Raw genomic sequence first — 14,238 nt, 5'->3', positions numbered from 1 at the left:
ACACCGGCCCTCCAGGACCGAGTTTAGACATCCCTGATTTAAATATTTAGATAGACTATATAAATATATATATATATATAAAACAAGAAAATGCAAGATAAAAATCCAAATGAAGTGAATTTGTGAAGATACTTTGATTAAAATATCTCCCAATGGGCTCAGATTTTTTTTTTAACCCCACTGATTGTTTGTTCTTACTTTAAGCGCTTAACATTGATGCTTTTTTTTTGCAGATAAGAAATAACTTGTCATTTTCCTTATATGAAGGTTGATAAATGTATCTTACTTTCACACCTAGACTTTTGTTTCGGAACCTGGCACGTTTCCCCAGTTAGCGCGGTTCGTTTGGCATTTGTGAATCCAGCAATTGCGCTCGGATCCACGGCAAAACAATCGGTCCGAGATCGCCTGAATAGGGTGGTCTTGGCTCGATTGAAACAAACTCTTGGAGCGGATCAATTGTAGTGAGAAAGCAATACGATCTGAGCCAGGCTAAATCACAGAGTATTATAGGCATGTAATAGGCATAAATACGGCTATATGAAGAGAGAATGATGAGTAGGGTGTCATCATTCCTACCGGTAAACGTGCGTTTCATGTCAAATACAAAAGTAAACACATGTGAACTTTAAACCAGAGCTGTTTACCTGTTAGAAATATTGACTGAACAGCAGTCTTGGTTTATCTGTTATTTCTCTATATAATGTAAAGCCTATATTGTATAAGCCAACAGCTCTGTATGAGCAGGTCTTACCTCTGATTTATATCTGGTGATCATGTCTGTGGGTGTCACCACTCAAAATTAAAGCACCGGTTTTCACTTATGTCTTATTGCTCATAGTCATAAATAAAAATAAGGACGGATGACAGCTGAGCAAATAAACCCTGAAACTCTGACCAATGTAAGGGGAGTTTACTCGCACGTGACTTGTTTTAGTGACTTGTTTTAGCTGTGTGAACATTTTAACAATTTGAATCCCTGTTTCGAAACAAAAGAATCGATCCACAGGTGTGAACGCACCCTCAATTCATCAAATCTTCACAATGATACTAAACAGGAAAATCATTTTTGCAGTGAACATCCTGAAAACATGCTCAAAAATACTTAAAATACTTTCTACTGGGCTTCGACAAAATTAGTTCATTTAAAACTGAAAACGAGATTATTTTTCAGAACCCATCAGCGTGAATTTGTTCTTGTTAAGAGTAACTTATATATAAAAATGTACTTGTTAAACAGAAATGTCTCTTGAATTAAGAGAGATTAAATATCTGTACTGGAAAAGGCGATAATGTTTTTGTAATCTGACCACAGAGAGGTTCTTGAATGATATGGACAGCCCAATCTCACAGGTAAACGTGACTATTTTACGTATCGTCAGAAAAGTAGCTAATCCATACAATTTCATTCAGTTTCATATGAAAATGTAAGATTTTATAAAAAAGTAGGCGTGGCCATAAACTCCACCCCTAACCTCTCATTGGGGGATGAGCAGATCATACTAAAACACACAAATACGATCATATAGATGAATATGAATTAGCCACTAAATAAAAAAGTTACGAATTGCCAGTGAGATTGCACTGATGTTAAGTGACCGCATCTTATATTTAAGTCATAAATATTACCACACTGTAATAATCAGTTAGTTACTTTACTTAAAATATAAGTGAGTAAACTCATGGCCTTAAGAGCAACAATCTCTGTTGGTTTCTAACTCTTAAGTTAAAGACATGAACTGGGTTTGATTTGATATTTTACAGGCTTTCAAGCGGCTCAAAGTTTTATTCTTTGTATTTTTTTCAAACTTGATTTTGTCTATGACCTTTTTCTTGTGGTTTTTAGTTTTTATGAAGCACATTGGTCGACTTTAGACTTTTTTTAGTGACGGGTTGTCATTAACGATGTTTACATGGACATCAGTGATCTAATGATTTGCCTTAATCTGATTAAGACGATAATATGATTAAGGTGTTTACATGAGCTGCTTTTTGATCCCGTTTTACATGTTATAGCACATCATTCGTTTAACGATTAACGAGTTTTGTGTAATTTTGGGTGTTTCATTTTTAATTTGTCGACTTTAACTGCAGTTCGGCGCTTTCACTTTCATTCAGGAACATTTCATTCATGCCCCCGTGACAAACTCTGTGGTGTTGGATGCGAGTATGAAGTAAGGACTGGTGGAAGAGTGTTGCTTTAATGGAATTTGATTCCTGCAAAAACAAAAACCTCCGCATTTCGTGATTCAGGTGTCTGTGGTCCTTTACTGACTTGGTAGGTGCAGAGAATAGTGTCAAATAGTCATGTGTGTATAGACTATTTGCAAAATGGGGTCAAAAGTCCTACACGATGGTAATAGTTTGACTGCAATGTTTACATGTCTGTACTGCACTTCAATATTGGCACTAAATTCAGCATACTCAATTAATTAAATTCTGTTTAGTTCCATTATGACGTTAGTCGGATTAAGGGCATCAAAAATATGTTTCTCTTAATCAGAGTATTGTCTTAATCAGATTATTGGTGTCCATGTAAACGTACTCATTGTCATTGTCAAAAAGTCGGTAAACCCATTGACTTAACTTTCATAATTACACACATAGTTTGTTCACTTATTAATTATAAGCCAGCAAGTTTACTCTCTTTTTAAGTAAAATCAACTGATTGCTTATTACAGTGTCTCCTGAAATAGTTGGGGCGAGAGTTGAGGTGATTAAAATGCAGATTTCTACATCTGCACTGTAAAAAGGAATTAGTTACCTAATTAAAAAAAGTGAGTAAACCCATTGCCTTAAAGCCAACAAGTTGATTTGACACATTTATTGATTTTACAACCCTTTGACTTAACTTTTAAAGTATGCACATAGTTTGTTTACCTAATTATAAGGCCAACGAGTTTACTCTCTTATTCTTAAGTTAAGTAATTGCTTTTTACAGTGAATTATGGTATTATTTTAATAGCTTTCGGGATATTCCACATTTCCTCAAGCGCATCCGCACTCCTCCACGATCATATTCGGCACGTCGCGCTTCACAATGTTATATTCGTCATCGAAATACAGCATAGACATGGTGCTGAGTTTAGTAGGGATGCAGCAGGAGTTCATGGATCCCGGACTCATTCCTCGCATCCGGTACTGATTTACAACAGCAGTGTGAAAAGATGAAGCAGATCCGGGAACTCCAGCCATGTACGCCGGACAATTCCCTTCGCAATAATTCCCGAAATACCCAGACGGCGCGATGATCCAGTCGTTCCAGCCAATGAGGCGAAAATCGATGTAAAACTGCTGTCGGCAGCACAAACTGTTGGATCCGTCGCACTCCAGACCTCGTTTGCGAATACGATGTTTGTTGTCCGCCGCCCGCGCTTGAACCACAAGGAAAGGTCGATGGGATTCATCGGCGCTGTTCACTAATATTGGAACGACTCCCATTTTTTCGCAGCCTTCACATCGAACGTCTAGATTTTGACGGCGGTCGCCTTTTGAGAAAACCATCTGTACGGCGTCCGTCAATGGGAACGTATGCCAGCCGCTGCGTTTAAGATCCACACGTTTCTCCACCAAATTCCACTTGCTGCCAACGCCAGGCTCCTGCGAGTACACTTTGACCGTGACTTTCCTCCGGGAGCCCTTCTCTAAAGCGCTGGGCAGGAGTTTGAAGTAGAGCCACAGGTTGGCTTGGGACACGTGCAGGTTTTGGTTTCCCTCATTGGAGATGATGAAGAATAAGCTGGTCTTGGAGGTCAGAGAATCGTCTGTGATTGAGAGAAAAGATCAATGATTAGAATTCAGAAAAAGCCCTTAACCCATTTAAAAACCTGTAATTAACCAGATTTATTATTAACCAGAAAATAATCAGGACACAACCTGAACATAACCAGAAAATAATGTGTACATTGTCAGAACATAACCTGAACATAATCAGAACATAACTAGAACATAATCTCAACATAACCACATATTAACCAGAAAATAGTCAGAACAAGACTCGAACATAACCAGAACATACTCTGAACATAACCACACATTAACCAGGAAATGGTCAGAACAAACCTGAACATTATCCAAACATAACATGAACATAATCAGAACAAAACTAGAACATAATCTCAACATAACCACATATTAACCAGAAAATAGTCAGAACATGACTCAAACATAACCAGAACATTACCTGAACATAACCACACATTAACCAGGAAATGGTCAGAACAAACCTGAACATTATCCAAACATAACATGAACATAATCAGAACATAACTAGAACATAATCTCAACATATTAAATTGAATTGAATTGAATTTTATTTGACAGATTTTAGACAAACTGTACAAAAAGTATTCCATACACTTTGTTAAAAAAAACTGTCGAGGATAAAAACACAATAAAGCCCTGGGCTTATTTCCATTGTGGTCCTCTGTTAAATTAAAACAATGTATGGCTTCATAATACTAATGAAGAATAAAACAAACAGTCGCCACAGCGGTACAAACAGCCAACCTATCCAGCACAATGTCCCTCCAGCCGCCAACCTATTCACACTCAAGTAACATAATTTAAAAAATCCTCATCCACCATGCAAAACTAATTATCCTCATCAAACAACCATCTTTTAATAGCTTTTTTGAACAACCTTAAATCTTTTATTTCCTTGATTGATTTTGTTAGTTTGTTCCACATGATTGCACTTGTATATAAAAACATATTTTTCCCCACTAAACTTCTAAATTTAAATAAACAAATATTAAAATCCCAACTCCTAGTACTGTATGAATGCTGTTGCTTCATCATTTGAAAATAATTCATCAAATAGCTAGGAACCACATTATTAAACATTTTACGTACCATTCCCAGTTTTAAAAAACACACTCTATTACTAACAGGTAACATACCTAATTTATTAAAGGACTCTTTGTGCAAATGTGCTCTAGGATGCATTTTTAAAATTATTCGTACTAATTTATTTTGTGCCTTTTGCAATTTCTCCTTTAAATTTTGTGAGCAGCTACTGTACCAAAATGACGTAGCATAATCAAAATGGGGTTGAATTAAAGCTCCTGCCAACAATTGTAAAGAATGAACATCCAAAAGATCAGATTGCCTTGCTAAAAACCTAATTTTTCCACAAATCTTCGTAATAACTTTTTTTGCCATAGCATCTCCTGATAATTTATTATCTATTAAGCAACCCAAATAGTTTATCACATTTTTTGACTGAATTTTCCAATCATTAATCTTAACTACCAAATTATCATCTTTTTTTAATTTCACTCTGGAAGCAAATAAAATAGCCTCTGTTTTACCCATGTGTAAAGAAAGTTTGTTGTCTAAAAACCAGTTGTAAACACTTTTTAACTGTGAACTCATAATCTCTTCCAGGGCCCTTTTGTCATGATGAGATACTAAAATTGCGGCATCATCAGCATAAAGATAGAGCTCCTCTGAACACGCTATTTTTAAATCATTAATATATAAAAGAAAAAATAATGGACCTAAAATACTTCCTTGAGGTACTCCACAGTTGATTGATAAGGGAGCAGATAATATACCCTTTATATCGACTCTCTGGTTTCTATCATGCAGATATGACTGAACCCACTTTAAAGACACTTTATCAAATCCAATTGCCTTTAATTTATATAGTAAAATTTGATGGTCCACAGTGTCAAAAGCCTTCTGAAGGTCCAGCAGCACCATTCCACAATAGTTGCCACCATCTACAGCTCTCCGTATTTTGTCTGTCATATGTAATATACATGTCTCGGTGGAATGCAATGCTCTAAAACCTGACTGTAACTCATACAAAAAATGTTTTTTAGTAATGTAGTTGACTATCTGTTCGTGTACAATTTTTTCCAGAATTTTAGACATAACCCCTAAGATTGATACAGGTCTATAGTTAATCATATCTAACGTACTTCCTTTTTTATATAATGGTATAACTCTAGCACTTTTAAAATCACATGGTATTTTCCCTTGTTCAATAGATAAATTTAAAATATGTGACACCAAGGGGGCAATCACTTTAACAGAGTCTTTAAAAAATCTAGCAGGAATATTATCAACTCCAGGAGCCTTATTTAATTTTAACTCACTAATAATTTTTAAAACTTCACTTTCCACATGTTAACCAGAAAATAGTCAGAACATGACTCGAACATAACCAGAACACAACCTGAACATAACAAGAAAATAACCATAACATTATCAGAACATAATCTGAACTTAACCAGAACATAACCTGAACATATTCTCAACATAACCAGAACATAGCCTGAACGTAATCTCAACCTAACCAGAACATAATCTGAACATAACTAGAACATAATCTGAACATAAACACAAATTAACCAAAAACAATCAGAACATAACCAGAACATAAACACAAATTAACCAAAAATAGTCAGAACGCAACCTGAACATAACCAGAACATAACCTGAACATAACTAGAACAAAATCTGAACATAAACACAAATTAACCAAAAATAGTCAGAACGTAACCCGAACATAACCAGAGCATAACAAGAACATAATCTGAACATAACCACACATTAACCAGAAAATAGGCTGAACATAACCTGAACATAACCTGACCATAATTAGAACATAATCTGAACATAAACACAAATTAACCAGAAAATAGTCAGAACATAATCAGAACATGACTAGAACATAACCAGAAAATAACCAGAACATTATTAGAACATAACCTAAAGATAATCAGAACATCATAACCTGAACATAACCAGGCAGAACATAATCTGAAAATGAACACAAATTACCCAGAAAATAGTCTGAACATAACTAGAACATAATCTAAGCATAAACACAAATTAACCAAAACATAATCAGAACATAACCAGAACATAACCTGAACATTATCAAAACATAACCTAAACATGTTAGAAAATAATACAAACATGACCTGCCCTGGAACAGATTAGCCATTCAGCATAAGATACAATGACAACAAAGAACAGCTAAAGCTGAACTGCCTTCCTGGAACCCAAAATCTTATCTCTAAACTAAAACTTAAGTCAGGGTCTGGTGGACGGCTGAACCTGCTGAACTCCTAGAGCCTATAGGAGAAAGACTGCACACATTAACATTCAGAGAGGGCCGTGGATCTCTAACGCCTCCTGAATGGACACACAATCTGGACCTCTTACACTTCAAGACTATAAACTCTGTTTGTCCTCATCAGATTCTTAGTGCGCTTCATTTGAGTATTATTAAAACATGTAAACATTCATTGAAAAAGTCACACAATTATCATAAAAATGCCAATTATAAACATGTGTTTTCTCCTAGAACTGTAAATACTGTAGATCACTTTATGTTATTATATTTTCTTCTGATTTTAGAGTAAAATATCATTTTAACTGTCATAAACAACTGATTTGTGGATAAAACAAATAATGCCATGAGAAATTTCCGGTTATAATGCTGTTATTATTATTATTTTCACATTACAGTATTAAGAATGGGAGAAATATGCTTTGTTATCATACAAAATTCACTACTAAAATAAACACTACAGCTCATTTAAATTTACATTTAGAAAAATCACTACTAATATATGCAGAATACTAATACAAAAATAATATTATAATAGTACTACATAAAAAATGACTAATGCTATATTATATACTCACATTACAGCAATGGGAATTTTGAAAAAATAAAATTGTGTCATAAGAATAATGCAAAGGGCTGTATATATATATATATATATATATATATATATATATATATATATATATATATATATATATATATACACACACACACACACACACACACAGTTGAAGTCAGAATTATTAGCCCCCTTTTGAATTTTTATTTTTTTATTTTTCCCAAATGATGTTTAACAGATTAAGGAAATGTTCACAGTATGTCTGATAATATTTTTTCTTCTGGAGAAAGTCTTATTTGTTTTATTTTGGCTAGAATAAAAGCAGTTCTTAAAAAATTTTTAAGCCATTTTAGGGACAAAATTATTCAACCCGGGCTCATTGTGGAAACGTAGCCCCGCGGACGTTTCTGGAGACTGTCAAATATGTCTCGGGTGGTACGTATTCAAGCAGTTTTTGTTTTTGCAAATCTGCGAGAGGCCGCTGTGCGCGCTTTTTCGCATCTCGGATGCCTCTTGGGAGCGCGCGCCGTTCGCAACCACGCTGTTCTCGCGTACAAAAGCCACCGGTGGCCGCTGTAGAGCGGTTAGCCGTCTGACTGACTGGCTGGCCCTCCACCTTCCCTAAACCCAAGCGACGCGTTTGTTGACCGCATTTTCGGATCTCGCCCTGTTGCGAACTAGTTCGCTTTAATTTTTTTGGATTCTGTTTTTCATCTTACCTGATTTCTGGAACCGCTCTTCCCCGGACTCGATCCCGGTCGTCGCCGTGGCCAGCTCCTCCTCCCTCCAGGCCTCCACTCCGCCAACGATACGCTACGAGCTAAGCGGACAATCTGGTTGAGGCGGGAAAGCCCTCCACACGGAGGCGAGTTGTCAGCTGGCGAGCACGAAGAGGAGGAGCGAGCGGCGTCACACCGCCCCGCAGCGTTCGCTCGATTAAAACAAACAAAACGCTGCCATACGTACCTCCAGCCACGTAAATCTCGGTCTCCAGAAACATCCACGGTGCTACGTTTCCAGAATGAGCTTGGGTTGAAATTATTAGCCTATTTAAGATATATATATATATATTTTGATATTCTACAGAACAAACTGTCGTTATACAATAACTTGCCTAATTACCCTAACCTGCCTAGTTACCCTAATTAACCTAGTTAAGCCTTTAAATGTCACTTTAAGCTGTATAGAAGTGTCTGAAAAATATCTAATCAAATATTATTTCCTGTCATCATGACAAAGAGAAAATAAATCAGTTATTAGAGATGAGTTATTAAAACTATTATGATTTGAAACACTTTACAATAAGCCTTCATTGGTTATTGTTAGTTTACTAACATGAACTAATAATCAACACAATATATACAGCATTCATGAATCACTGTTCAACATTTACTAAAGCATTGTTAAAATCTGAACGCATGCTTGTTGACATTAGTTAATGCACTCTGGGTTATCATTAACAATAGCAACTGTATTTTCATTACCTAATATCAACAAGCATGAACAAATGTTTTGATAAATGCATTGCTTATTGTTTGTTTTTGTTAATAAGTGTGATAAATAGTGCAACCTTATTGTAAAAGTGTTACCAAAATATGCATTACACCACAGGTTTCAAGATGGATTCCTGGAGGGCCGCAGCTCTGCACAGTTTTGCTCCATCCCTAATCAAACACAGCTGATCAACTATTTTTAAGACTACAAGAGACCATTACGCAGGTGTGAGTTGGAGCTGAATGCATGCAATTAGTTACTTTAAAAAAGTGTAAAGACATTGACTTTTTTGTAATTATGCGCATATTTAATTGACTTGATTTTAAGGTAACAGTTCTGACTCTTTTTTTAAGTGAAGTCAACTGATTACATTTCACTGTGTACAAATGCACAATATTAAACCCTGATATCATGTGTAGATAGCTGATATGTGTGTAAAGTGTGTGTTGTGGTGTCAGGGTGAAGCGTGACGCTGATGTGACAGTGGAGATCTGGGGTCTGATCCAGCACAGTCAGGGGTCTGGATGGAGATGACAGGACTCAGAGAGCGTATGAGAAAACAACACAACACAACACAACTCAACACCACAGAGACTTCCCAGAGAACCGCTGATCCACAGACAGAGACACAATGAGCTGCGTGACGTCAGAGGAAACACACAGACAGCAGACAGTGAGAAGCACACACACACACACTTCCTCTGACAGTCACTGAAGCAGCACATTCACACACACTGCAGCCAAACACTACACAACTGAACCACTTCAACACAATCACACACACACACACTACAGCCAAACACTACACAACTGAACCACTTCAACACAATCACACACACACTACAGCCAAACACTACACAACTGAACCACTTCAACACAATCACACACACACTACACCCAAACACTACACAACTGAACCACTTCAACACAATCACACACACACACTACAGCCAAACACTACACAACTGAACCACTTCAACACAATCACACACACACTACAGCCAAACACTACACAACTGAACCACTTCAACACAATCACACACACACTACACCCAAACACTACACAACTGAACCACTTCAACACAATCACACACACACTTCACCCAAACACTACACAACTGAACCACTTCAACACAATCACACACACACTACACCCAAACACTACACAACTGAACCACTTCAACACAATCACACACACACTGCAGCCAAACACTACACAACTGAACCACTTCAACACAATCACACACACACTTCACCCAAACACTACACAACTGAACCACTTCAACACAATCACACACACACACTACACCCAAACACTACACAACTGAACCACTTCAACACAATCACACACACACACTACAGCCAAACACTACACAACTGAACCACTTCAACAGAATCACACACACACTACACCCAAACACTACACAACTGAACCACTTCAACACAATCACACACACACTACACCCAAACACTACACAACTGAACCACTTCAACACAATCACACACACACTACACCCAAACACTACACAACTGAACCACTTCAACACAATCACACACACACTACACCCAAACACTACACAACTGAACCACTTCAACACAATTACACACACACTACACCCAAACACTACACAACTGAACCACTTCAACACAATCACACACACACACTACAGCCAAACACTACACAACTGAACCACTTCAACACAATCACACACACACTACAGCCAAACACTACACAACTGAACCACTTCAACACAATCACACACACACTACACCCAAACACTACACAACTGAACCACTTCAACACAATCACACACACACTTCACCCAAACACTACACAACTGAACCACTTCAACACAATCACACACACACTGCAGCCAAACACTACACAACTGAACCACTTCAACACAATCACACACACACTTCACCCAAACACTACACAACTGAACCACTTCAACACAATCACACACACACACTACACCCAAACACTACACAACTGAACCACTTCAACACAATCACACACACACACTACAGCCAAACACTACACAACTGAACCACTTCAACAGAATCACACACACACTACACCCAAACACTACACAACTGAACCACTTCAACACAATCACACACACACTACACCCAAACACTACACAACTGAACCACTTCAACACAATCACACACACACTACACCCAAACACTACACAACTGAACCACTTCAACACAATCACACACACACTACACCCAAACACTACACAACTGAACCACTTCAACACAATTACACACACACTACACCCAAACACTACACAACTGAACCACTTCAACACAATCACACACACACTACAGCCAAACACTACACAACTGAACCACTTCAACACAATCACACACACACACTACACCCAAACACTACACAACTGAACCACTTCATCACAATCACACACACACACTACACCCAAACACTACACAACTGAACCACTTCAACACAATCACACACACACTTCACCCAAACACTACACAACTGAACCACTTCAACACAATCACACACACACACTACACCCAAACACTACACAACTGAACCACTTCAACACAATCACACACACACTACACCCAAACACTACACAACTGAACCACTTCAACACAATCACACACACACACTACAGCCAAACACTACACAACTGAACCACTTCAACACAATCACACACACACACTACACCCAAACACTACACAACTGAACCACTTCAACACAATTACACACACACACACACACTACACCCAAACACTACACAACTGAACCACTTCAACACAATCACACACACACACTACACCCAAACACTACACAACTGAACCACTTCAACACAATCACACACACACTACACCCAAACACTACACAACTGAACCACTTCAACACAATCACACACACACACTACAGCCAAACACTACACAACTGAACCACTTCAACACAATCACACACACACACACTACACCCAAACACTACACAACTGAACCACTTCAACACAATTACACACACACTGCAGCCAAACTCTACACAACTGAACCACTTCAACACAATCACACACACACTACAGCCAAACACTACACAACTGAACCACTTCAACACAATCACACACACACACTACACCCAAACACTACACAACTGAACCACTTCAACATAATCACACACACACACACACTACACCCAAACACTACACAACTGAACCACTTCAACACAATCACACACACACACTACACCCAAACACTACACAACTGAACCACTTCAACACAATCACACACACACTACACCCAAACACTACACAACTGAACCACTTCAACACAATCACACACACACACTACAGCCAAACATTACACAACTGAACCACTTCAACACAATCACACACACACTACACCCAAACACTACACAACTGAACCACTTCATCACAATCACACACACACACTACACCCAAACACTACACAACTGAACCACTTCAACACAATCACACACACACACTACACCCAAACACTACACAACTGAACCACTTCAACACAATCACACACACACTACACCCAGACACTACACAACTGAACCACTTCAACACAATCACACACACACTACACCCAAACACTACACAACTGAACCACTTCAACACAATCACACACACACTACACCCAAACACTACACAACTGAACCACTTCAACACAATCACACACACACACTACACCCAAACACTACACAACTGAACCACTTCAACACAATCACACACACACTTCACCCAAACACTACACAACTGAACCACTTCAACACAATCACACACACACTACAGCCAAACATTACACAACTGAACCACTTCAACACAATCACACACACACACACACTACAGCCAAACACTACACAACTGAACCACTTCAACACAATTACACACACACTACACCCAAACACTACACAACTGAACCACTTCAACACAATCACACACACACTACACCCAAACACTACACAACTGAACCACTTCAACACAATTACACACACACTGCAGCCAAACTCTACACAACTGAACCACTTCAACACAATCACACACACACTACAGCCAAACACTACACAACTGAACCACTTCAACACAATCACACACACACACTACACCCAAACACTACACAACTGAACCACTTCAACACAATCACACACACACTACACCCAAACACTACACAACTGAACCACTTCAACACAATCACACACACACACTACACCCAAACACTACACAACTGAACCACTTCAACACAATCACACACACACACACTACACCCAAACACTACACAACTGAACCACTTCAACACAATCACACACACACTTCACCCAAACACTACACAACTGAACCACTTCAACACAATCACACACACACACACTGCAGCCAAACACTACACAACTGAACCACTTCAACACAATCACACACACACTTCACCCAAACACTACACAACTGAACCACTTCAACACAATCACACACACACACTGCAGCCAAACACTACACAACTGAACCACTTCAACACAATCACACACACACTACACCCAAACACTACACAACTGAACCACTTCAACACAATCACACACACACTACACCCAAACACTACACAACTGAACCACTTCAACATAATCACACACACACACACACTACACCCAAACACTACACAACTGAACCACTTCAACACAATCACACACACACACTACACCCAAACACTACACAACTGAACCACTTCAACACAATCACACACACACTACACCCAAACACTACACAACTGAACCACTTCAACACAATCACACACACACACTACAGCCAAACATTACACAACTGAACCACTTCAACACAATCACACACACACTACACCCAAACACTACACAACTGAACCACTTCATCACAATCACACACACACACTACACCCAAACACTACACAACTGAACCACTTCAACACAATCACACACACACACTACACCCAAACACTACACAACTGAACCACTTCAACACAATCACACACACACTACACCCAGACACTACACAACTGAACCACTTCAACACAATCACACACACACTACACCCAAACACTACACAACTGAACCACTTCAACA

The 14,238-nt window shown here is 38.3% G+C and overlaps 2 protein-coding genes and 1 long non-coding RNA gene across 24 annotated transcripts in view; 1 reads left to right on the top strand and 2 right to left on the bottom strand.

Moving 5' to 3' along the window:
- traf3ip2b (TRAF3 interacting protein 2b) overlaps window positions 1-14,238 on the bottom strand; it is an 872,991-nt gene that overhangs the window by 539,144 nt on the left and 319,609 nt on the right. The gene's annotated exons all lie outside the window — the stretch shown is intronic.
- Window positions 1-14,238, top strand: part of LOC147834931 (uncharacterized) — a 182,724-nt gene that overhangs the window by 150,923 nt on the left and 17,563 nt on the right. For 17 of the 21 annotated variants that reach the window (XR_015502987.1, XR_015502975.1, XR_015502977.1 and 14 more), the window contains 2 exons: window positions 9,258-9,365; window positions 9,599-9,813. This is a non-coding gene — a long non-coding RNA (uncharacterized LOC147834931). The remainder of the gene's footprint in view (window positions 1-9,257; window positions 9,366-9,598; window positions 9,814-14,238) is intronic. The other 4 variants (XR_015502992.1, XR_015502994.1, XR_015502993.1 and 1 more) reach the window with 1 other exon arrangement.
- LOC101887111 (inhibin beta B chain) overlaps window positions 230-14,238 on the bottom strand; it is a 30,695-nt gene continuing 16,686 nt past the window's right edge. The window contains exon 2 of the mRNA XM_087274288.1: window positions 230-3,764. Within this exon, the coding sequence (XP_087130414.1) occupies window positions 2,989-3,764 (776 nt within the window). The 3' untranslated portion in view covers window positions 230-2,988. The remainder of the gene's footprint in view (window positions 3,765-14,238) is intronic.

This window comes from Danio rerio, chromosome 11, assembly GCF_052040795.2.
Source record: "Danio rerio strain M-AB ecotype USA chromosome 11, GRCz13ab, whole genome shotgun sequence".
NCBI lineage: Eukaryota > Metazoa > Chordata > Actinopteri > Cypriniformes > Danionidae > Danio > Danio rerio.
Note: the sequence above shows the minus strand (reverse complement) of the source record. Positions and strands in the feature narration are given on the sequence as shown.